The sequence below is a fragment of the Oenanthe melanoleuca genome, chromosome 9 (assembly GCF_029582105.1).
Source record: "Oenanthe melanoleuca isolate GR-GAL-2019-014 chromosome 9, OMel1.0, whole genome shotgun sequence".
NCBI lineage: Eukaryota > Metazoa > Chordata > Aves > Passeriformes > Muscicapidae > Oenanthe > Oenanthe melanoleuca.
In genome coordinates, this window is record NC_079343.1 from 716,726 (window position 1) to 741,305 (window position 24,580).

The following is a 24,580-nucleotide window of genomic DNA, read 5'->3' on the forward strand; positions in this document are numbered from 1 at the left end:
AAACACAGTACTTTCCTAACTTGTACTTCTGCAATCCTTACTGTTCTAAAACAGCAAAATACAATGAACCATAACTTGAGAGAGAGAGGTTTAAATATATATTATTCTAAACTTTGACTTTATAAAACCCTGAATAACTTTTTTGATTTTTTTGCAATTTGGACAAGACATGGAAATCAATGTTTCTTCCATGCAAGCACTTAAAAATGCACATGCTGCTTCTGGCACTAGCAAGGATCTGGGTTCTCAAATGACTGACAGTCCTTACCCCACGTTTAAAGTAGGTTTCTTTTCTTCTCTGATCCAGAGTCTTCTTAAGAGCAAGCAATTGCCAAAGCCCCAGAACAGATAAAATATCCAGTAGCGGCTTCAGTTGTAGCATACCTAAACCTCTGAGAGGCTCAGTACTTGAGCTCTGGTGTTAGCAGGGAGAATCCATGCTCCTCTCTGCTGGTTACCTGTTATGCTGATTCAGTGTCTCATTTCTGACAGGAGCCACTTTCAGAGAATACAGTGCTATAAAGTGCTCTCTCTGGGTTTCAGAGCTCCTTAACTGAAAGAATTAATGCTGCAGTGGTGTAGCATTTATCACTGTACAGGTAACCACTGCTGTCTAATACAAGTTTCTACCTAACTGGTCCTTCTGAGACCAGTTCTGGAAGCTGTCCAAGCAGCTTCCGCTGGTGGTTCTCTAGGATTCAGGAGCTTGTGGAACAAGTTAAAGAAATACCAGACACAAATTGCTTTGACTGAAAGGGTCTGCATGATTGTTTTATTGAAAGCAAGCATAAAGTAGCTGAAACCTATTCAAGAAAGAAGAATTTGGGTCACAGTTGCACAAGATAAGCGCTTTTATAGCTTTGGCTAATATCCTAAACTAAAGCTATTGAAAAGGGTTTTTTTTCTGAGTGGTATGAAGAATGAAGACATGGTTAAAATGGATTTCCTTTACACAAGTGATATGAAAGGTGAATATTTCACTCATTTTCAATCAAGTCATCATGCTGTCATTAAAAATCTCAGAGGTTCAGCCTTGTGGAAGGATTTAAAGGCGGCACTTCAACAATAATCGGATTAGAAGGACTTGCATAGCTCCATGGTCTGAAAAAGAGATAAAAGAAACCAGAGTTCAAACTTGCCACAAAGCAAGGCAGTGAGCTGTGTGGTGCACAATCAACCCACGACTCTGAGCCTGTGATTTTGACAATCACCTGGAGCAGGGATGCCTGCAGACTTCAATGGGTACTGGAAAATGGTCAGCAATGACAATTTTGAGGAGTATCTGAAAGCACTAGGTAAGGTTCCCTTCAAACTTCTTGGATGAATAATCAATAAATGCCACCTGTCTTATTCTTTACATGAATCTATTTTTTCTTGTACAGTCATTTTTGTGACAAGTATTTTTTTCAGAAATGCACTTTAAGAATTGCCTTAAGCAAAATTGTTTTGCCTTAAGCAGCCTCTACTTTTTACCACCTTGGAGCTTACATTAACAGACATTAAACTACATAGCTTGAAGGGGTAAGTGGTGGATTCCAAACATAAAAAAAAACTATCATTTGAAAAGCAGTAAAATTTTTATATTTAATAAAGATTCAGTGCAGTACTTAATACAATTTTGTGTGTTTGTATTTGATGTTGTGTTAGTATCTCTACAGAAATATTGGAGGCCTTATTAACTGTCAAATACAGATGTTATTTTTTAAAGATTCCACATAATCAGAAAATTGAAAATTAATTACTAAAGTTACAGGAATTAGGTTACAGACTTTTTCTGGATGGGAAGGCTGGTTTGAAAGATTTTGGACATCTGTTTATCTTTGTTCATTTCAGTTCTCCCTAGAAGCGACAAGCTTCTTCCTGTGGAAGACTTTTCTGGGTAAAAATAACTTTTTCTTTTTCAGATGTAAATGTTGCTGTAAGAAAAATAGCAAACTTGCTAAAGCCTGACAAAGAAATCCTTCAGAACGGGGATCATATGATCATTAAAACGCTAAGCACTTTTAGAAACTACATCATGGAATTTGATATAGGGAAGGAGTTTGAGGAGGATTTATCGGGGGTGGACGATCGCAAGTGCATGGTAAGAAGCAGAACTGTAACAATGGACAAAAAGGATTATTGATAACCTAAGACCTTTCACAGAATACATCTTTTAACCATCCTGGTGGCTATTCCTGAATTCTCAGTTTGCCACAATGTACCTACAGTTTTGAGCATGCCTTTGGATTAGAGGAATACTGATTAGAATCAGGAGCACAAAGCAATTTTATCAAACTGGATAGTAACCTCAGTGAAGCTGCGCTCATTTATACTGACATGTTTGTTAGTCAAAAAGACATTTAGGGTCACTTCCAGAATCTCTTTTATGAGTAAGGTTTTACAGTAGAGGAAATCCACTGATTGCAAGGTCACGCAATGCTCCTGTGTGAGAATGGCCAAGTGCTTAAAGATTGCCTGGGTGTATTTATTAAAGCACACACTTAATTATCCCACTGGAACAAATCTTATGAAGGGAATAAGCAAACACTAAGGATTTTGTTTTACCATAGCTCTGTTTTATGAGCTCTTTTTGCTTTTTAACTTAGGACTGATAAATATCAATTTACAGGGGAAAAACTTGAGAATAGCTAGTTCTCACCTATTAGTTTGGCAGCATGACACTAGCAATATTCTACAGTGAGGAAGTTGACAAATAAAAGAAAATTATCTCAGGAGGGGCTCTAGAGGAGAAATCTCATAAAAGAGAACTAATAGGTTTCCATTCTGAGAAAGATAGTGCTATTTAAAACTAATACTTTTCTCTTACACTAAAATTTGCAAATTTGCTTTTGCTCTGATCATGGCAGGAAAGAAAAAACTTGTGAAGACCAGAGAAAAAGAATGGTTGGCTACTGAGGGCCTCAGAAAATCCTCCTGTAGTCCTTGTTACAGAGGGTACAAGTTTGATGAGAGTGCAGAATATAACATTCATGGAAGGGAGGAGCAGATGCATTTGTGTTTAGGAAAGTGACCTAATGCCATCATGTGATTTTGGCACCTGGAATGCTCCTTAATCAGGATATTGAGGTCCAGATTGACTGAACATTTAAGAGTCTGAGGAAATATTTAAGACTGAGGTGGTTAAATTACCATCAAAGATAGCAATGCTCAAAACATCTGCTACAAAGTTTTGTGTGTGCACAGAACTGTCCCTGTGTAAGCATTATCTGTTCTTGAATACCATCAAACTCTCATCTGAAGGAGAACTAAACCATCCTCTGCATGGTGGAAAGAAGTAATATTTTATTATTTTTAACAAGCCAAAATTCTCTACCCTATTTTGCTAAATTGAGTGATAAGGGAAGGATTCAGAACACTAAATCAGAAAGAAGAAACTAGAGAGAGAATTTCAGTCACTACAACAGCTGATTGATTTGGAGTAGAACCTAGTTCTGGCTACTTTCAAAGGTTACTCAAATATTCTGTGTTTACTGTTTAGTGGGAAATGCTTATTCAGCCTTGGAAGCAGAAGGTATCAGCACCTTTCTGACTGTTACAAACAAACAAACAGACAAACAAAAAACCCCAAACAACCAGGGATAGTTGCTGTCTCTGACTGGGTGTTTTTTGAGAAGGACTTAGGGATGTAATTCCACAAAAACCCCCAGATATCTCCGTGTCTCTCTGTAGCCTCCAGCTGTAGCTGGATAGTTCAGGTCTCTGACTACTGGTGTTCCATTTGCCTTGTAGCAGCAGATCATACTTTTTAGTTCAATTTTCTTATTAAAGATTTCTGCTCTTTTGTCAATGGCAAAATAGTGCAAGAAGCTGTCTTTGTGAAGTGACTTTCTGTCCAGGATCTGATAACCATAATGTCAGCCAAAATTTGCAGTCGTTAAGCAGCAAAATTACTCCAACTGTGCAGAAGGAATCATGTGAGAGAAGAGTCATGGAGGTTATAAGATATAGTAGACCACTCCCTGAGTGGTGTTACAAAGGAACCCAAAACCACCATAAAAGCAAAGGTTGAATATCATTCTTGGCGTTCCATTTGTTCATGTAGAGCCTGTGGAATTACATGCCATAAATGGCTTAATCATTAATAGTCAGCCTGTGTAATGGGAGAGGTTGTGAATCAATTATTGTTATTTACATTGCAGACTGAGCAGACCACTGGGCAAGTTTTATCCAAGGAGCTGGATGTATGAGCACTACAAAGGAACACTGGATAAGACAAATTACACATTAAACATTAATCTATACAGCAGAGCAATCATCAGGAGACTAGCAAAAATAACCATAGAAGTAATCCTTCCTAGAAGTGTGGATTGTTTTTTCTTTTAATGAAGAATATATCATCTAGCTAGAGTTAACATATCTATAAAAATAATATCAGCACAGTGGACAGGTTAGATCCTGTGTGCAATTCACTGAAATTGTGTTCACCTTTCAGCTGTAAAACATATCCTTGAGCCAGTCAGGGTGGAGTGTAACTACAGTAATTCCAAATCAATACTGTCTGTGAGGAAGGAAGGGCTAAAAAGTTTTGCTGATACTTATATTAGAAATTGAAGTTTTGACATTAGGAACTTGATAGTCTTGTGACAGACCAAGCCCTCTCCTCCTTTGGAGTTAGGGTTCTTTCATTTTTATAGTTGGTCACTCCTAGGAGCCTGTCTGAACATTCTGGATCAGGGAGTTAATGGAGAAGGATAAACCTTAGCAATTTCAGTTCTTCCTGTGATTGTCAGCCTGGCTTTCTTGCATGCACATGTTTTTGGGTGACTGTTCTCTGGAGGGATGGAGGGAACAGCATGCTGGTGACATCAGGTCCTTTAGGATGTTTTTTCTGTTGAGAAGTGAAAATTTGCTACTTTGGAAGCTCTAAAGCCCTGCAGTTTAGTTAAAGATGCAGTTTCTGTGTTCTGCAAAACCAAAGATGGGGATAGTTGACTGCAGGAGAGATCACAAATGATAGTATCAACACTACTCAAGCTTTCCACCCAGGATTGGATCTCCTAGATAAATTACAGTTTCTCTATTCACTTGGAAATTTTGTGAAAGATACCTTTCTGCAAGGTTAATCGTACTTAACTGTCCAGGACTATCTTAAAAACTTGGCAGTTTCAAGTACCAATGTAAAATGAAAGTTTACATTTTCAGGAGTTATGAAGAATTGCTTCTGACAGAGACTTAGGGCAAGTGATCTGTTAAAAAAATCAGGAAATATTTCATGCTTCTAAATATAGAAGAGCAGAATGACAGTTGTATTATAACTAAGTATTTGTCCAAGCATGTGAGAGGTGCTTTGGTAACTCAGAACCTTGTGCTCTCTGATACAGTAATTTTCTTCTTCCATTGAAGCAGGACATGAAATGACAAAGGCAGGGAACTGGGAAACAGAGAAAATTGCAAGAATTTTAAACTGAATGTGGGAAGTAATACATCTTAACCATTTAGTTACCTAAACCTGAATACAAGTGGGATATAACCATGAATAAGTTAGCAAGTGGGTGTTTAGGGTTCGTTTATTGGAACTATCAGAACTTCTAGTCCTAGTTAAGACTTGCTGGGTGGGGTAGGGTGAGGAGGATTTGGGAGTTGTGGAATTCCCTCATCGGATCTAGAATACATTTACCATGTGAAATCTCAGTGTTTGAAGCAGACACTCAAGGACTGTTCACAGACACCTGACTGTGCCATATCCTGCTGCAGGGAGGGAGGTTGTTCAAAACTGATCGTGGCTCTGTTTTAATTAACAAACATGCCTAATGTGACACTGATTCTTCTCAGATTTGTATTCAGGAAAACTGCAGTGGAGGTAGTTGTTCTGGCCATTATTTGATTTGTACCCCTGCAAGATCAGAATAAAGCCCTGTTACAAAATCACATGGTTCGTGAAGCTTATTTAACTATTTAGGCAGGTTCCTCTGTTACACAAATGGAATTCACAGCTGTTAATCTAGTTCTGAGCAGGTTTGGGAATTAAAGCTTTGCTACTAGAAAAACACCAGCCAACAAACAACATTCCAGCACATGGAATTGCAAGAGGGATCTCCCATAGGGTGAGAAGATTCAAAATAAACTGTGCCTGCCTAGTAAGATGCAAGATCAGCAACATGTCTTTACTCGGTCCCTCTGATTTAGCTGTTTTATTTCTTTACCCTTCCAGTGCTGTCATTTTGGGCTTGTAAGTATTTTCTCCTAGTACTTTAATGGAACAAGCATATTCTAGTATCACTGTTGCTGAGGCTGGTCTTCTCTCAGATTTAGTGCCTCCTGTCTCTTTGCAGTACTGTAATTTTCCCAGCTCCTCATTGGCAAAATCCCTGATTTTCTTATTTTGGGGAGGAGGGAGGTGTAATATTAAAGAGGTAGACTGTAAGATAGTTTTCTGTTGGTATTTCTGGCCCTTTACAAACAGCTCTCAACGAGTGATAAAGAAAAATCCTTCAGTCAACTCCTCTGAGGCTCCAGAGAGCAGAAGTCCATCCTGGGGCTGTCTCAGGCTCTGTCAGAATGGAATCTGGTGCCTTCTGTCTGTGCCTCAGTGGGGAGGAGCAGTTTCCTTTTTCCTGCCTTGTAGCACCCTGCTTGCTCCGTGGGCATTAGTTACTGCCTGTAAGTGATGTGCTCAGCACATTTGCACAGTGATAGCAAATGAGATTATCTGAGTCTTTGGCTGTATAAATATCATAAACTTCACATTTTTCAGGGCTGGATTCATGTCTAAGGCACGAGGCTGATGAGAAGCTTTGGAGCTAGCTATTCACAGAACTGCTGCTAGTATACTGAAGCTCTGCAGGGAAAGTGGGTTTGGATAGGTTCTTGTGAACTCTAAAAAGCTCTGAGAGTTATAAATGCAGAAAGAGCAATCAGAATCAGCTGTAAAGCTGAGAACCAGACTTTAAAAATCCAATTTTTAATGACAAACCATTAGTGTTATGTACAATTGCATCTTGCCAAAATTACATGGGATCATGTAATAAATCAGTTATAGTTATTAATTTAAACAGTAAGCATCTTAGAATAGATTCTGATCTTTGCACAGAGTGAATTTGATGTGATGGGTTTTACTCTTTTTTCTGGCATGGGATATACACAAGTGGGTTTGTATTATTTGTATGCAATTTTATTTCAGTAAGAAAAAAAGCCACCATTCCTAAGAACTAAAACAATGTGCACTGTCTAAAATACTGATTCTCCTCCTGCTCCTGCCACATATAGCTTGCACAGCCCAGAGCTGTGCACCTTCACTGTCCTACTCCCTGGAACATACCTCATCTTTGCTTTGCTCTGCTGCTCTTATGAGCAGGGATTCAGAAGAAGCAATTGGAACATTTATGATCTGATCCTATCTGACAACAGTTTACCTTTCATCAAAAATATTTTAATCCAATCCTAAGCCCTTTTTCTAGCAGTGCTACCCCCGGTGATGCTGGCAATGGCAGAAGCAAAGGAGACTTTGCTATGACTGAGCTACAATGTGGCTGAATAAGTTCAGCCTTTGGCCAGCACCAGAATCTGGAGATAAAGGCCAGGAATCCTTCCAGGAATTGTTCTAATGTGTTTGTTGTTGTGCAGATGCAGATGTGATGAGACAAAAGGGGTTTCAGGGGGAGAGGTGACAAAGCTGCCCATGGCTGTACTCCTTGGAGCAGCTCCTGCACAGAGGCCATGGGGAGTGACCAGCTGGCAGAATTCCCCCTCACAGCTATATTGAACTTTGTCTGGGGCATCAACATGACTTTATTCTATCAAATCTTCATTTTTTCCCTAAAAAAACTGTTTACAAGAGGTTTTATATCACTTTGATACTTAGTACAGATAAAGTGGTTTATCTTGAGAAGTTGTTAAATACATTGTTGGAGATAGTGCTGTGTTTGTGTTTGACCAAAAATTCTAGGGTATTTTCTTTGGTATTATTTACAAGCCACAGCTCAAATTGGATTTTTCTGTTTCACCTGACCTAAAAAAAAAAAATAAAAAAATTACTTTCCATTTTTTAATCCTTCTTAGATCATAATTACAGTTGTAAAATGGTCTGTTATTCTCCCAACCGAGAATTACAGGATGGAGATGGAGCAGGGAGTGTGGTGCACTCCTAGCTTTGCAGTCATTTGGTGCTCTATATATAGAGACAACACTCTGAGGGAAGCAGGAGAAAAATAGAACTGGTGCTGCTGTGTTTCTGCTAGAGATAGGAAATCAATAACATATTTTTGATGAAAGGTGGGAGCTGCAATTCATACTTGTAAAGGCAATGTGTCAAAAATCTATGTAGCATTAACAAAAAAATGTTCATGAACTACTTGGAAAAAAGTTATTTTCTTCCATTCATCTGTGAAATCCATTCTGTACCCTCAGCTGCCAAGCCCCTGACCCAGGCAGGCACACAGGCATTGCCAGCAGGGGAATGAGAAATGTTCTACAGAGCCAGCACCAAATGTCTTTGCACTTAGACCTCACTGGGAAATGCAAAGTACTCTGATAACGTTTGATGACTATTTCAGGAAATTACAAAAGTCATTGTCTTTGCCTGTGAGTCAGGATGATTTGCCACTGGAAGCTGAAATTGTGCAACATTTCACTACAGTTGCTGCTACTAAAGGAAAAGCAGACACGTCGTCAATAATTTGTTTAGGGGTTACTAAGTATTTAATTTAATAAATCTACCTTGTCTCATAACTGGAAACAGTAATGAGAAAACTTTAATTATCATTTCCTCCACTTTAATATTCAGGAAGATTCAGGCAGTGCTATGCATATGAATTTAAAACTTCATAACACAAAGAGATTAAATCATTTACAAAAGTATGTGGATGCCTAAGTCATAAAAGGAGAGCATTAAAGTACACAAAAAGTGAAACACTACAGAAACCATGCCATAAAACTAAAGAAAATTTGAACATTTTTTGTGTTCTCAGGCTTCAAAGGCTTTTTCACTTCTCAGAAGAGCTCCATTCTGTAGTATTACACCTCAAGAACAAAGTGTACATAATCTGAAAAATGTGCAGTATTGGTGGTTGAAATTTTTGGGAAAAGTTTACTTGAGGCAAGACTCCCTGGTTTTTACCTCACTACATCACCTTTTCTGGCTTTCCTTTAGTATTATTGATAGTACTGTTGACTAATTGCACCATCACCATTCTCTGTTGAAGTTTCCTACAGAATTACATGCATGTGACCTAGAGGTGTTCATCTTAGGGTTAAGTATGAGCAGTGGTAAGCAAGCTTTAAGCTTGCTTATGGTGAACTAGATTATGTTGTAGTTGGAAGGAATAAACAATGTCTTCCATTTATTTTCAAGTAGTACAAGATGCTCAAAAAGGCAGAGTTCAGTTTTAGAGAAATGCTCTATTTTTAGCTAGTTGGTTCTTTTACTGGAAACTGTAGCTTTCCAGTGTCCCCCGAGTTTGTCTGCCTCTCCCCTCTTGCAGACAAGGATGAGGAGCAGGAGCTGTGTGTCTGGGCTGCTGTCCCCCAAACCCTGGCAAGGATTTTCAGTCCTTCCTGGCAGGTGGCAGCAGCTCTGTAGTCAGGCAACCCTTAGGTAATGGTATTACCAAAATGGGGGCAAACAAGGTTCATTACAAAGGCATACTTTGCTAAGAAAAGTAGCTTTAAAGGTAAAGTGCTTGTTTATATTGGGAGTGTGTGCCAGGAAGAACCAAAGGGTCACACAGAGCTGCCGTAACAGTCTGCAAGTGCTTGGCTCCTGATGGTGCCATGGCAATATCCTGATCCAGTCCTCAAAAATAAATCCTTGCTCTTTGAAACAGCAAGGGAGATTATATATACAACAATTGCCCTACAGGGTTTCTGAAGTATTGTTTTTATGTTCTGATTCAAATATTTGGGAATGTTGTAAAGCAAGTGTTGCTCTGGTTTAGGTGTTGCAGAAGGTGGAATGTTGGCAGCAGCCAGTGCACATTAACAGCCAGAGCAACTTCAACCTCAGCTAACACTCGCTTTGTGTCTCAGAGGAGATATTTGGTGGAAGGACATGTTTCAATCCAAGTTAAAAGAGAATTTTGTATCTCGTATATTAGTTTAATAAAAGAGACATTGAGACATTACAGTTTGACCTTAAAAAAGGATACAGATGCCACTGATTAGTCTTACTGTTATAAAGTGGTTGTTTCTGCTAACAAAGAAAACTACATTGGATTCTCTTGCAATGTGCTCTGCCCTTTATAACCTTCAGAGCAAAACAGCTGCATTCAGAAATCAGGAATTCTGTGGTTTACTCATATCCCCTCAGTATTTGTATTTCTCAAAGGGAAGGCAGAGGAAACCTGAGAATATTGTTTGATAAGACAGCTTGGTTAGTGTCTGTGGGTTTAGACTCTTCGTGGTTTTCACCAAATTGCAAAAAGCAATTTCTAATCTCTACTGGAAAAACAACAAATCCTGAGAAAAAAATTGTGTTGCTTTCTGAGATGAAACAATTTCAATCACCCTTGGAGGCTAAGAAGTTAACATTTCCTTGTACAGCTACAAATATTTCTCTATTTCCCCAAGTGTACTAAGTCAGTATAACACAAGTGGTTTGAATATTAGTAGGGCTAATAAAGTTGGATCCTACTTTATCATGGTGTATTGCTTCTGAATTCACATCTAAACCCACCAAATTTAATTATTTAGCTAGACTAAAGATTAAACTATGCTGATTCTCAATGGATATAAATAAGTCAGTTACTAAGCAAGTTTCCACATACAGATCCTTCATTCCAAAGTATCCCTCACATCTACAAATCATCATTAATTTTCTATTATATTCACTTTTTAGAATCAGAAATTTGTAGATATGTTAAGTTGTAAATGAAACATTATTCACTTTGACTCCTGTTATTTGTTATCTTCTATCTCTTCAGTGGGTGTGTGAAGATTCAGATCTGGGAGAGGATTTAGGTTATGGTGACCACATTAACTACAGCTTTACCCAAATGTGTTGTTCCTTTCTGCATTAGCATTTTTGGTATTAAAAGGATATGGTTTCATAAATGTTATCTAGTGCTTGGTTTAAATATATCACTTTGCAAAAGAGAACAGAAGAGTTTGTGAATGTATTTTCTAAATTAGAGAGATTTTTAGCAAGGATACGTGAGTTTGTGTCTCAGAGCCCCCCTGTGGTGCAGACAGGCTGATGTGATCAATCCATTGCCTTGCCCATGATGATATGTCCTGGCACTCTGAGTGATTCATTTTCCATGCTGGTTTAGTCTAAAGCTTCCCACGGGAGGAGGCTGCTGCCTGCACTCATTCAAAGATAGTGGCTGTCATGGTTATCATTTAAAAATTAATTGTTTGTGACATACAGATATTAAATAAATAGGACTGAATAGGTTTTGAGTGTTGAACTGGGTTTAATTACCAGAAGGAAGAATGTAGGCTGACTTCTTCTCTTAGGAACTACACAGGATGGATGCAGTAAGTGTTCTTTAATGGCAGATCAGAATTCATCATCTCTCCATATCTGACTGCTCATGCAAGCAGTGGCTGAAGACTTTTACAAGGTAGACAGCAATTCCATATTTAGTCCTCAGAGTGCCTTCAAACAAGCCAATTTACAGGCCATGTGCTAATATTAATGCTGAACTATCCTCATGGAGCACAAACTGTCAGCACTCTTCCCTCTTTAGTGTTTTACAGAGCTTTGCTTCTCTTTGGATTAGGGAGATGGGAAAGGCAAATTGTCAGTAAATGCTAACCAGAGGAACAGGCTGCAGGATGCACTGTCATACAGTGAAGGAGTTTTATGAATCAGGTTTTACTGAACCCCTCAGGACAGCACCAGTATTCACAGAAGTGCAGTATTGATTTCTGCACCTGACTCTTGACTTACTCTGCCAGTCGTGTCTCGAGAAGTTCCCCAGCCTCAGTTGCAAAGAGCAGGATGCTGGCAAAGTTACCAACTTGCTGATACTTCCAAACCACTCTGCTGAGTGAAGGAAGGCAGATTGAGACATGAGGATAAGACAGCTCAGTATTCAAAAGCTTTGTTCGTCCACAGTGCCAGGAAATGGGAATTGTTTTCAGGTAGAGGAGCTGGGGAATCCTTCTTAGGGTGAAAAAAACCAAACTGGATCTTAAGTTTTCAGCTCCTTTTGCAAATAGAGTGTTAGGCTGCAGGGCCCTTGTACTGCTCCATTTTTCAGCAGGGAGAGAGGAGTGTGCTCTTACACAGTGGTTTTGATGACATTTTTGCTTGCTCTATCCCTCCAGTTTTTGGCAGGCAGCTAGGCAGCAACTTTCTGTTCAAGATCATTTATTCCATAATTATTCTAAGTGGTACAACACTCTCCAATCATTCTTTTTATGATATACACTCATCATTAGAGATAAGTTTTGCTTCACAGAAACTAATCATAATATCAGAGAATATTACAGTAACACCAAACATGTCTGTTTCGTTAGACCACTGTGTCTTGGGATGGAGATAAGCTGCTCTGCGTTCAGAATGGAGAGAAGGAAGGCCGTGGTTGGACCCAGTGGATTGAAGGAGATGAAATGCACCTGGTAAGATCATGTAAGAGGTTTTGAATGCCCCTCCATTCAAATGTTAGATATAACACAGCAGGGAATGTGGTATGTCATTTTGGCTTACTTTGACATAATTGTGTATTGGTGCAGCATTTGAATTTTTTCTAAAGCAACAATTTCATTTGGAGTCATTGTGTTGCTATGTCCCTTACAAAGCCTGACCATTTTGAATGATCTTTCTGTGCTCAGTGTCTGTCCAAACTCACCAGGCTGAAATGTTCACACAAGGAAGACATTTACCAGAATGTCCCTCTCAGTTTGTAAAGTAGTCAGTATGGCAGCTGTGAAACCAAGCACCCAACAATAAGGGAAAACACACCATTGTTCTTTTAAAATAATTACAGGCCACATTATCGCTTAGAGAGCTAGAACAGCAGTTAAGCTTTTGAAATTGATGTTTTTTTCTGATCATCATTTTTATCTTTCTAAATTAACAGGACCTGAAAGAAGATGCCTGTTCTTTTGTCCTATACCTCTTTATAGCATCCTCACTCCCTCATCAGTGTGGGTAAAAGGCAGTGTTCCTGCTGGGATAATAAACTCCAACCTCCATTTCTCCTCACTGTGCAGTACTATTAGCATTCAGCAATCTAAATGGATATTTTCTAAATGTTCAAATCAGTAGCAGAGTTATGAAATCCTTGCAGAAGTACCCCAAGCCCCTTATTACTAAACATAATTTTGAGGAATATTGGCAGTCCCAGAATCCAGTTTAGGAGAGAAATGGATGTGGCAGATCTTCCCACCTGGACTTGGTGCAGCACAGGAAGGGAGAAGGTTGCTGTGTAAGAGAGGACTTCGTAGCTGAGGCCATGGGCTCACCTAGAGGAGGGGAGGCAGCAATTAAAAGGAGATGCCCGAATTTCCTGTGCATGCACAACTCCCTCCAAGAAGCACCTTTCAGTGTTCCCACACTCCTCCCAGTTGCACAGCAGGCAGGGCCATGGCAGCAGGCCCCAGCCCTTGCAGCTTCTCTGCTGGCAGACAGGTCCCAGATTCCCGTCACAGAGCCTGCCCCAAGTTCAGCTCACACCTGGCTGCCCCCAGCCTTGCACATCTGTGCATTCCCCTGCACTTACAAACAATAGCACCAGTTGCTCTTGGATTTCTCTGGACTGGCATCCTGCCTTCTGGCCCTTGCCAGCTGCCAGGCATTATCTCTTCCCATCTTCTGTCCTCAACACCAATTCCTTCAGCCCTGGTCTCTGCTATCCTTACTCTGATTCCTGCTCTAGCCACACAGCCTGGCCAGGGATTTCCATGCCCAGAGCACTTTCTAGACTAGTCCCTGTCAGGAGGTTGATTTTAGAAGTCAGAAGCTCAGATTCAATTGCTTGAATACTTGTGTCTTATGCCAGTTTAGGTAGCCCAGGGTAACCTGAGTGCTCTGGTACTGCTTTTCAAAAGGCTGGGAAGAATTCTGGATCATACCTGCCAGCTCATGCATTCATTCATTGGCATTTGGAAAATTTACCACAATCTGTCTCCCATGTACCTAGAAGTCAATACAAAATTAATTCATGCAAAGGAAGTAACCAAGTATTTTAGAGCCCACTCCTCCATATTTCAATTTTCTCACTCCTTGTATTTAATGAATTTGAAAAGATGTCCTCCTTATTTCTCTAATCCTTGTTAATGCAGCTCTCTCCATTAAAAGTACAGTAGAGTCCCCTTTAGTATCTTATTTTTGACCAGCTAAGATTACTAGGTCCTGTCCTTTTGAGAGTGCTCTGATACAATGAGCAGTTACCTTTAAAAAATTGGTACTTCAATAGCTTTATGATCCTATTGAACTTTACACACCAAGCCAAGTGTTAATTTACTCTTTTCACATTTCTGCAGAGAGTAGGACCACATCCTTTAGTAGTTTATTGCTTCCTATTTTCTTCATTTCATTCTGTGGTCTGTACTTTGTAGATCTTTTTAGATTTTATTTTATGTGAGTGACCATTCCCCGTTTCCTTTTGAGTTTTATTGCCCTTTTCTATTGTATTGATTGCTTCTGCTCTGCAGTTTTTGTCACTGTCAGCAGATCTCTCAGCCCTTATTGCACACTCCTTCTTCTGGGTTACCTCTGCAGGAGTGAACAGAACAGGTCCTAAGTAAAGTCAGTGCATTAGTCTGTTGTTCCACCAACTCAGCATTAAGCACTTTCTCTTATTTGGGCTCAACAACATATGTCAATTAAGGTTATTGACCTAATTTAAGGTTTTTTAAAGTCATTTTGTTAAAGTCCCCCATAAGAAATGTGCACAACTTCCTCAAAATATTCCATGAGCTTTATTAAAAATCTCATATTGAGCTGGAAAGTGCATCCCTTTGCTAAGTCATGCATAAGCACTGTCTTTATGTCCCTTAAGAGCTTCCACACTTTTTTCTTGCACCTAAACCTTGCCACAAGCACACACCCCAGGCACACACCTGTGTGCACTTCTCAGGTCAAACTTGAGGAGTTTCAGGAATGGGAATGGGTGAACAGGTGAGCACCAGCAGCCTCACAAATCCGAGCCCAGGATGGAAACTCTGCCCCTACTTGTGCCCAGCTCACGGAGATCCAGAGATCAGCAAGGGGGAGGGGGTTGGAAACGCCCTTGTGGAGCTCAAAGGAACAGCTTTGTGCATCCAAGGTGCTCAGGCCCAGGCAAACCTCACTGCTGTGCTGGTTGACAGACCTGGAGCACATCTTCTGTACACATGGCCTTTTGTGGCCATGAGCTCTGTGTTGCTAAAGTGGACCCTGATTTCTGAATTTTTAGGCTTGAGCTAGCAGTCATCACCAGACAGGTTCAGAGCTGGTGAGGCAAGTCCATCCCCCCTTCTTCATGTATCCAAAATAAAGAATGCCCATTCTAAAGGCCTAAGGCAGTTGAATATTACTGCAAATAGAGAATAATGCACCAGGAACGTATTTGGCCCTTTAAGGTTTGAGATCCCAAAATAACTTCCCTTGTTCCACCTTTTAGCAGAAAACACACCCAAAACCACATGGTTTCCTTTAGGATAAAAAAAGGCTAAAATATGTGCAAGCCTCCCAATCTAATTTAATAGAAAACTGTGGATTCTAATTCAGCTGGACGTACACATGAATCTGTAATGTTTGTGTCCTAAGTAAAAGTTGTGATTTCTGATTATTTTCTCTTCCTAGGAAATAAGAGTGTGTGGAGTCAAGTGTAAGCAAGTCTTTAAGAAGGTGCAGTGAGCTACTGCTGCTACAGGAGTGAAGAATGATATAATTTACAGACTTGACACCAACTCTCCAAATGCTGGTGCTGAGCATCCTCAGTGACAAGAGCAAACACAGAAACGAAGATCCCATTAGAACTGTATAGTTGGAATAAAATATCTTTTAGGAAGTTGAAAAAAATTACTGCAAATAAAACTATTTTTAGAAATGCCAGTTAAAGATGCTAAACTCTCTAAGCATGTGCAAACCATAATTCTTGCCTACACTAAAGAAGAACTATTAAAATAAGATGCTGGAAGTTTAGACCTTGTAAGCTGTTTTTTGACTCTCAATAGACATCACCCTTTCAGAGCCTTATCCTTTTTCAAATGATGAACTGCAGTGGGAGGGAAGCAAATGAGAGCTGTAGGATGCAGTTTCACTTAAATGCTGGATCCACTGAAGCCAGTGAGAATGTTACCATTAGCTCTGGTAGAGTAGCTCTATACTGGAAGTGTTCCATCAAAAATAAAAACAAGCAAATTTATGGATCAATACTTTGGAAAAACAAAGCTAACAAAAGCATGGCTAAGGGACAATTATTTTCCAAATGCTTTAGCCAATATCTGCCCATGCATTTTGTTTTTTATTCTGGAGAAACTAAGATCATAGCTACACCACACATGCACATAAGATCATGTGCAGACACCACACAGAAGATGAGAGCAGCATTGCTTTGTACAGTATCATTTGCAGACCTTTTTTTGCCCATCATAGTCCCATGTTCTTGTGCAAACTGAGCATAGGAAAGCCTTGGCCTGCCACTTGAAATCACAACACTGATTAAACATTAGTGGGGGAAATAATACTGCCAGATTCTCAGTCCGTCAACACACTGGATACAATGAGCACCACAAGGTCATACTAAATTCAAAAAGGTTTAAATTCACAAAGCTTTAGCATGTAACCCAGAATTCCAGGTGTCTCCTGAAACAGCTGTTGATCAGCCATTTTCAGGGACTCAGTGAATAAATCACCATGGCAGAGCCTGCTCCGAAATGGGAACATCCCTTCTCTTGTCTGAAATGGGAACATCCCTTTCTCTGCTCTGAAATGGGAACATCCCTTTCCTTGCTAAAAAATGGGAACATCCCTTTCCCTGCTCTGAAATGGGAACATACCTTTCCTTGCTCTGAAGTGGGAGCATCCCTTCCCTTGTCTGAAATGGGAACATCCCTTTCCCTGCTCTGAAATGGGAACATCCCTTTCCCTGATCTGAAATGGGAGCATCCTTTCCCTTGTCTGAAATGGGAACATCCCTTTCCCTGCTCTGGAATGGGAACATCCCTTCCCTTGTCTGAAATGGGAACATCCCTTTCCCTGCTCTGGAATGGGAACATCCCTTCCCTTGTCTGAAATGGGAACATCCCTTTCCCTGCTCTGGAATGGGAACATCCCTTTCCTTACATCTGAAATGGGAACATCCCTTTCCCTTGTCTGAAATGGGAACATCCCTTTCCCTTGTCTGAAATGGGAACATCCCTTCTCTTCTCTGAAATGGGAACATCCCTTTCCCTGCTCTGAAATGGGAACATACCTTTCCTTGCTCTGAAGTGGGAGCATCCCTTCCCTTGTCTGAAATGGGAACATCCCTTTCCCTGCTCTGAAATGGGAACATCCCTTTCCCTGATCTGAAATGGGAGCATCCTTTCCCTTGTCTGAAATGGGAACATCCCTTTCCCTGCTCTGGAATGGGAACATCCCTTCCCTTGTCTGAAATGGGAACATCCCTTTCCCTGCTCTGGAATGGGAACATCCCTTCCCTTGTCTGAAATGGGAACATCCCTTTCCCTGCTCTGGAATGGGAACATCCCTTTCCTTACATCTGAAATGGGAACATCCCTTTCCCTTGTCTGAAATGGGAACATCCCTTTCCCTTGTCTGAAATGGGAACATCCCTTCTCTTCTCTGAAATGGGAACATCCCTTTCCCTGCTCCGAAATGGGAACATCCCTTCCCTTGTCTGAAATGGGAACATCCCTTTCCCTGCTCCGACATGGGAACATCCCTTTCCTTACATCTGAAATGGGAACATCCCTTCCCTTGTCTGAAATGGGAACATCCCTTTCCTTACATCTGAAATGGGAACATCCCTTCCCTTGTCTGAAATGGGAACATCCCTTTCCAGCTCTGAAGTGGGAACATCCCTTTCCCTGCTCTGGAATGGGAACATCCCTTTCCCTGCTCCGAAATGGGAACATGCCTTCCCTTGTCTGAAATGGGAACATCCCTTTCCCTGCTCCGAAATGGGAACATCCCTTTCCTTACATCTGAAATGGGAACATCCCTTCCCTTGTCTGAAATGGGAACATCCCTTTCCTTACATCTGAAATGGGAACATCCCTTCCCTTGTCTGAAATGGGAACATCCCTTCCCTTGTCTGAAATGGGAACATCCCTTTCCCTTGTCTGAAATGGGAACATCCCTTTCCCTGCTCCGAAATGGGAACATCCCTTCCCTTGTCTGAAATGGGAACATCCCTTTCCTTACATCTGAAATGGGAACATCCCTTCCCTTGTCTGAAATGGGAACATCCCTTTCCCTGCTCTGGAATGGGAACATCCCTTCCCTTGTCTGAAATGGGAACATCCCTTTCCCTGCTCCGAAATGGGAACATCCCTTTCCTTACATCTGAAATGGGAACATCCCTTCCCTTGTCTGAAATGGGAACATCCCTTTCCTCTGCTCTGAAATGGGAACATCCCTTTCCCTGCTCCGAAATGGGAACATCCCTTTCCCTGCTCTGAAATGGGAACATCCCTTTCCTTACATCTGAAAAGGGAACATCCCTTTCCCTGCTCTGCTGCAGCTCCTGTGCTCAGCCCTGCTTTTTCCTTCCCCAGGCACTCAGTGCTGACTGAGACATTTTAAACATGCAAATGGAGTAAACGCTGCCATTCTCTCCTAACCAGAGACTGCCTTAAAACATACACTGAAACATGCACTGTTATTAATCCTGTTTAGGAGAGCTGATCTAACATGGAACTTAGAGAATCACAGACTCAGAATGGCCTGGGCTGGAAGGGGCCTCACAGATCCTGCAGTTCTAACCTGCCATGGGCAGGGATACAGCATGGAAAAAAGGAGGCTCTGAAACAGCTATTGTAAAGTCTAAAGTCTAAAGTCACACAGCAGGGATGGTAAAGTTTGTGAACTATGGTACTTGAGTGGTACCAAAGTGTACTGGTGAGTGTAGCACCAGATGTGCTGTAACAGACATCTAATTCAATTTTCTACAGTTCTGAGGTTTGCTTCACTTCAGAAGGTACCCAGAAGATATTACCCATGAAGACTTAAGCATCCCCATGTGATAAACAGGTGAGAACACTCCCTGACCATGTAAATTCCTGTGTTGCCATTGTAACAGCTGTGGATGATACCACTCAGAATCACAGACATGCAATGAAATTATTTGTCTTATGTTCCCCCATATTTTTTTTTCTTGGCAATACTTATGGCTGAGGAAGTCTCTGGGAAATACATTTGAGTCTGATCAGCCAGGTCCATGCAGAAGCTGCTTTTCTCTCCTGGGAGTGTGCTAGCCAGCTAGCTGTGTGTCTGTCCATAGCTAAATAGATATGCCCACAGACAGACAGACAGACCACCAGCCCATGGGGATTGAGTTTTCTGGTACTTGGAGTGGGACAGGTCAAAACTGGTTACAATTAAATAAGATAGAAAGGTTGTAGGAAAGGGAAAGGATCAGAAACCTGTGGCTCTTGGGTTAAAGTACTGCTCTGCTTAAGGGAAATGGTAAATACTTGCAATTTATCATCTTCCACAAGGTTGAGGATATCCCAGTTGCCAAATTTCAGTGCATCAATCATTTGATTTTCTGGAAAGATTATTGGACACATAAACTCTTTTCCTTCCAGTTTCTAATTATTGATTTCATATTCATGGACACCCTGCAGTTATCTTTCCACTTTCAGCCCCAAGGAGAGCAAGAGAACAAACAAGTAACTGTGATAAAGTTATGGCTCACACCACTATCCCCAGATAAACTTGACAAAAACTTGGATAAAAGCCTTTTTTTTAATAGTTCAGCACTGACTGAGACCTTTTTTTGAAATGTAGTTTTCCTTCAATAGAACTTGGCAGTTCATAACCCTTAATTCACCAGCTGTCTTCTAATTCTTGCCTGCAGCTCTCTCCAGTCTTGTGTAACATTCACAAACTCTTTTTGTAGAAGGTTGTAAGTGGATCTATTAACATCTAGCTAAGTAAATCCAATTGTTAAAAGCAATTATTATTGTAATCAAACAGACAGCTTTTCCCCTTTGGGTCATTTGGTACAAGGGCAAATTTAGCACCATTCTAATAACTAATGGCTTATCAAGCAGAAGCAATGTAACCTGCTGCTAATTATGGAGGACAGGCAAGCTCACAAAGCACTTCTACAGATCATGGATGGAAAATACAGAAACTTCAGAAATGTTTGACTTTGAATAGATTTGCTTCAAATAATTTCAATTGATTGTCATTATAATTGTAACCTCTTATCTCACTGCAGCAACCCTTTTCCTTGGAAAAGGAAGTTATGTTCATTCCTTGCTTCCACGATGATGCTTTCCAATTAATGTGTGTAAAATTAACCCCACTTTTTCCATGAACCTTTAATAACTGTTATAATGAAATTTAATTTAAAACTTTCTCCAGAAAATAGATGCTTACTGAATGCATAGCATTCAACAATTGTCCAACATCTGCCTCCCTAACTATTTTATAACTACTTAGTAACCAAGACCTTCACAGGGAATTCATATCCAGATTTGCTTGCTACTCAGAAATCAAACTTTATCTTGATTTCCTTGATCTTCAACAGAATTTCAGCCATGGTTTGCCAATATCCATTCTGTATTTCTACAGAGCTGCAGTACCTTCAGATAATGGACATTTTGTATTTTGTTAGGAAGGACCAGTGCCTAATGAAGCAGTGTGAATGGAAAATGTAAACAAAACAGGCTTTTCCCCTTGTTGAGAAAACAATTTTTATTTACTTGAACCTGCAACCTACAGGTACATTGCAATGTAATTCCTCCCCCCAGCCATTCCCTGTTTTGTCCATGCCACTCAGGTTTTCTTTACCCCTTCCAGAGTGTAAACTTGGCTGTTCTCATCTCTTACAGTCTCAGCCATGGAAACCAGATTTGAAAGAAGAGTTGGGGTTACAATCTACATTATGCAACAGTCCATCTGTGAAGGACAGGGAGGAGCTCTTGGTCTGATCTGTGTAGCAGTTTTATTGTAAAATAAGCAGGGACTGAATGGCAAATTCCCATGGGACTGAACCCAGGAGCACAGCAGAGCCCCACTGTGGTGTGGGTGATGTGCTCCCCTGGCTACATCCTCTTCCATCAATGTCTGTCATCTGCTTGGCTCTACTCTATGAAACTTGACAGTAAAAACAAGAGTTCACCATTGCAACATTAAAAAAACTTCCTAGTATGTATCATTTTATATTGCATTCTCTTTTGGACAGTCTCATCTGTAATCACAGAACTGGTTCCCAGCTATTCATCCTTTCACCTCTACCAGCAGCACATTTGTCTCGGATTATTACCTGGGTGGTACCACTATTTCTATTTTAAGAAGTTTTTTTTCACCTCAAAGCAAATGTTTGTTTAAGTAATTTGCTCCTGTCTAGCAAAAGTGCACACAAAAGTAGAGTCCCTTCAGTACCAGTATCTGGTATTTCATTACCAGGGCAAGCACTTTCTCTATATTAATAGCTAACAAGAATAATAATCCACACTGAGCACTTAAGCAAAAAGGCATTTCAGTTCTTCACCAAACCCTTCAATAAAACTGCCTGGCAATTAAGTTTCTGCCCCATTGAGGCAAAATAAAATCCCCTCTTTCAATGGCAGCATTCTTTTTAAAGGAAGGGGGGAAAGAAGGATAGAAAACAGTCTGTGGTTATTGACTCTACACTTACTTACATAACAAGAGACCATTTGTCTTGTAGCACACCCCTATCCTAGTGCTGAGCAAATAAAAGGCCAACATTGCGACAAGAGCATTCCAAATTTAAAATATTTTATTTAAATGTTCAGCCATTTGACATTTCCAGAGTGAAGCAGAAGCACAAGCAGTCATTTTTGGGTCCATCAGCCTTACAGAGCATCTAACAATCAAAACTTGTGTGTGCATGTGCAGAAACACACAGCACATGGTTATCAGTAGCACACTGCAGTCCTTTAAATGCTTTTAGGCTCACTTCCAGAGCTTTCCTGTGGCTGGCTGGCCTTTATTTCCCCTTCCCCTCCCATTCAGCTGTCAAGGCAACAGTGCAGAAGAGAAGAGGTGAAACACAAGGAGTGATGAAGACTTAAAGCAAAACTGTACTGAAATGTGGAATTAAACAGAAAAGTTCCTCTCCATCCTGATGTTCCCACTGAATTTTTCTCTTGTGTGTCAGTGGATGAAAGGAAGTGTTTATAATGCAGGGCAGTCACCATTATGATTTGGTGAGGCTTAGAACCAGCATATGGGGAGAGCTCCCTGGAATTCAACATTCCCTCAGCTGCAACAGCACTCACATTAGTTCCTTGCTCCCCTCCTCTAATTTGAAATCAGCATGATTTCAGTTATATTTTCTTATCAAGACACTGATGCTTGCCATCCCTAACCATTCCAATTTCCAGCACTCCTCTCCAGCTGGGGATGCTAAGGGCATGCAGAGGAAGTCAGCACAACTCAATAGAGGTTCTGTGAAATGACTGTGTGATCTTTCACTCATTCTGTCACAAAACATGTCAATGCTTGATGCTGGCATTTCCCAGGTTATTTTTGTAGAGGAAAATGGGAGGAAAGTGCCATTTTATGTGTGTTACAGCAACACAGAAAGAGCTTAGACACAGCACTGAGCAGCTCCTCCACATACCCAGCTTTGGGTACAGCAATGTAGAGCATCTCTCCACTGCCAGAGAGTTGCCAGTGCTCATCAGAGACAAACACTCAGGACAATCCTTTAGGGCAGCATATGGTCTGAAGCAGCCCTAGCTGGAGAGCCATCACTATTCCTTCATTCCCACACATCAGAATTTCATTATTTCAGCTATAAACACAGATAGTGTCTCAGTTCCTCTTTGGAATAATAAATTCCAACTCTGAAAGAATTACTTGGGCCTTTTAGACCTATTACACCTCGAGAAGCAGCCAAAAGCACAGAGCAGCCTTTCCCCAAGCCCTGCAGCAGAAACACCCACCCAGCTCTGCTGGGTCCCAGACGTGGGGGCTGGCAGGAGCCAGACAAGCAAGGGCTGCACACGAGGCTTCACACCCCAAATGATGCCGGCACTGATGAGTCATCCCCCGTCAAGCCAAACAAAAAAAGAAGTAGAACATCAGAGTTCTGTAGAAAAATAACCTGCGAACAGCCTGGTTACACCTCCTTAAGGATTAAAAAAACCCCAAACATCCACTAGAAACTTTCCTTGTCACCTTTTGTGCAACTGAACACAAGGAAAATGACAACCAAACACAGATGCAGAACTATTTCTTATAATAATATTTTTAAACATGTATTTAACCCTTTGTAATGTATTTTTCTCTCACAGCAAGTCCTCCTTGTAGACATTTGAATTATCACATTACACAAAATTCCATTTCTAGTTCCAGCTCTCAGCATGGAAACATCTCTTTTTTATTGTCTATCCGAATGAATTTTGGGAATCAAAGAAACAAGGAGGTACTTAAGCTGCTGAAAGTCACTCAGAAACCTTACAAGGTGCTTAACTTTGAGTTAAAATTAACAGTTAAAATACCTAATTTGCTTGAACATCCTGTTTTTAGAAGATCCTTTTCCCCTCTTCAGCCACAAAAATGCTTTGAAAATCTGATTAATGTCACACAGTCCTTCCCACTGCAGCTTTTATAACTTCAGGGACATCTAGGTACCTTCTCAGTCATAGATTCCCCTGGAGTGATTGGTTTTCAGCACCCATTAGGCACTAACAATCTGAAAAGGGAATGCCCAAATCCTAGTGAAGGTAAATGTAGAACACATCCCCAGATAAGTAACATTGCTCTTCTTTTAAGGCCCCCTGCACAATGAAAAGGAAAAAAGGCCCCACAACAGCAGAATCATCAATAACAAAGTAAGAGCAGATTTCAGTCACAGAGCTGACCAATGGTTCATTGCAGTTCATCTCTGAAGCATCAAACATCAAGACCCTGGATCATGAGAGAAAAAATAAATGTACTAGGTATGCACAGAAAAGGGCCTTTTTTATAAGAGATATTTCTTTGTGAAGTAAGGCTCTTCATGCACCCACTGCAACTTTATTTGGAGTGCATTTTGGTTTATTGTGCAGCAGGTGCATTCCACCAATAATTGTTGATGAAAGAGCTGGGCAGAACAAGAAGATTTTTCCTTTTTTCATACTCCCTTTCTTTATAGCATAAGTACTTCTTAATTTTAGAAAATTCAGGTTTTTAAAGATGTGCCATGGGTCATTTCGGTGCTTATTTATTTATGATTTGGTCATTTCACAATGAAAGTACTTGTTGACATAGCACTTTTTAATTTCTTTTTTATCACTTGACAAGACAAAAAAACTACCTGTAATATTGCCTGGGATTTCAAAAGTAGATATTTCCATGTTTAAGGTTAATTAATTAACTTCCATCTTAAGATTAATGCAAATATGTTTCCTTGTTGTAAAGTATCTAAATTCAACCTACTGTCTGCATTGCAAATGCCCTTGAATGGGATTCTGCAAGGGACTGAGATCTCTGCCTTGATATGGGAGCTGTTAAAGCACAATGCTATCAGTGACAGGAAGAAAAAAAGTGATGTTGATGTGCTGAGGAGATAAAAGGGAG

General features: G+C 40.4%; 1 protein-coding gene and 1 long non-coding RNA gene across 4 annotated transcripts; both read left to right on the forward strand.

Moving 5' to 3' along the window:
- Positions 1-146: 146 nt before the first annotated feature.
- Positions 147-15,931, forward strand: RBP1 (retinol binding protein 1). 3 transcript variants are annotated; one of them, XM_056498980.1, is made up of 4 exons: positions 147-1,295; positions 1,905-2,083; positions 12,403-12,514; positions 15,674-15,931. In XM_056498980.1, coding segments are annotated over exons 1-4 (366 nt in total). In that variant the 5' UTR covers positions 147-1,222; the 3' UTR covers positions 15,676-15,931. The 3 variants fall into 3 exon arrangements, with proteins under 3 accessions (XP_056354955.1, XP_056354954.1, XP_056354956.1); XM_056498979.1 differs by having other exon boundaries at positions 12,403-12,504; XM_056498981.1 differs by lacking the exon at positions 15,674-15,931 and adding an exon at positions 12,958-15,664 and having other exon boundaries at positions 12,403-12,503.
- A 2,974-nt stretch (positions 15,932-18,905) lies between these two features.
- Positions 18,906-21,203, forward strand: LOC130256818 (uncharacterized). Its single transcript, XR_008841190.1, has 3 exons — positions 18,906-19,069; positions 20,664-20,770; positions 20,881-21,203. It is a non-coding gene; the product is annotated as an uncharacterized LOC130256818 (long non-coding RNA).
- Positions 21,204-24,580: the final 3,377 nt, after the last annotated feature.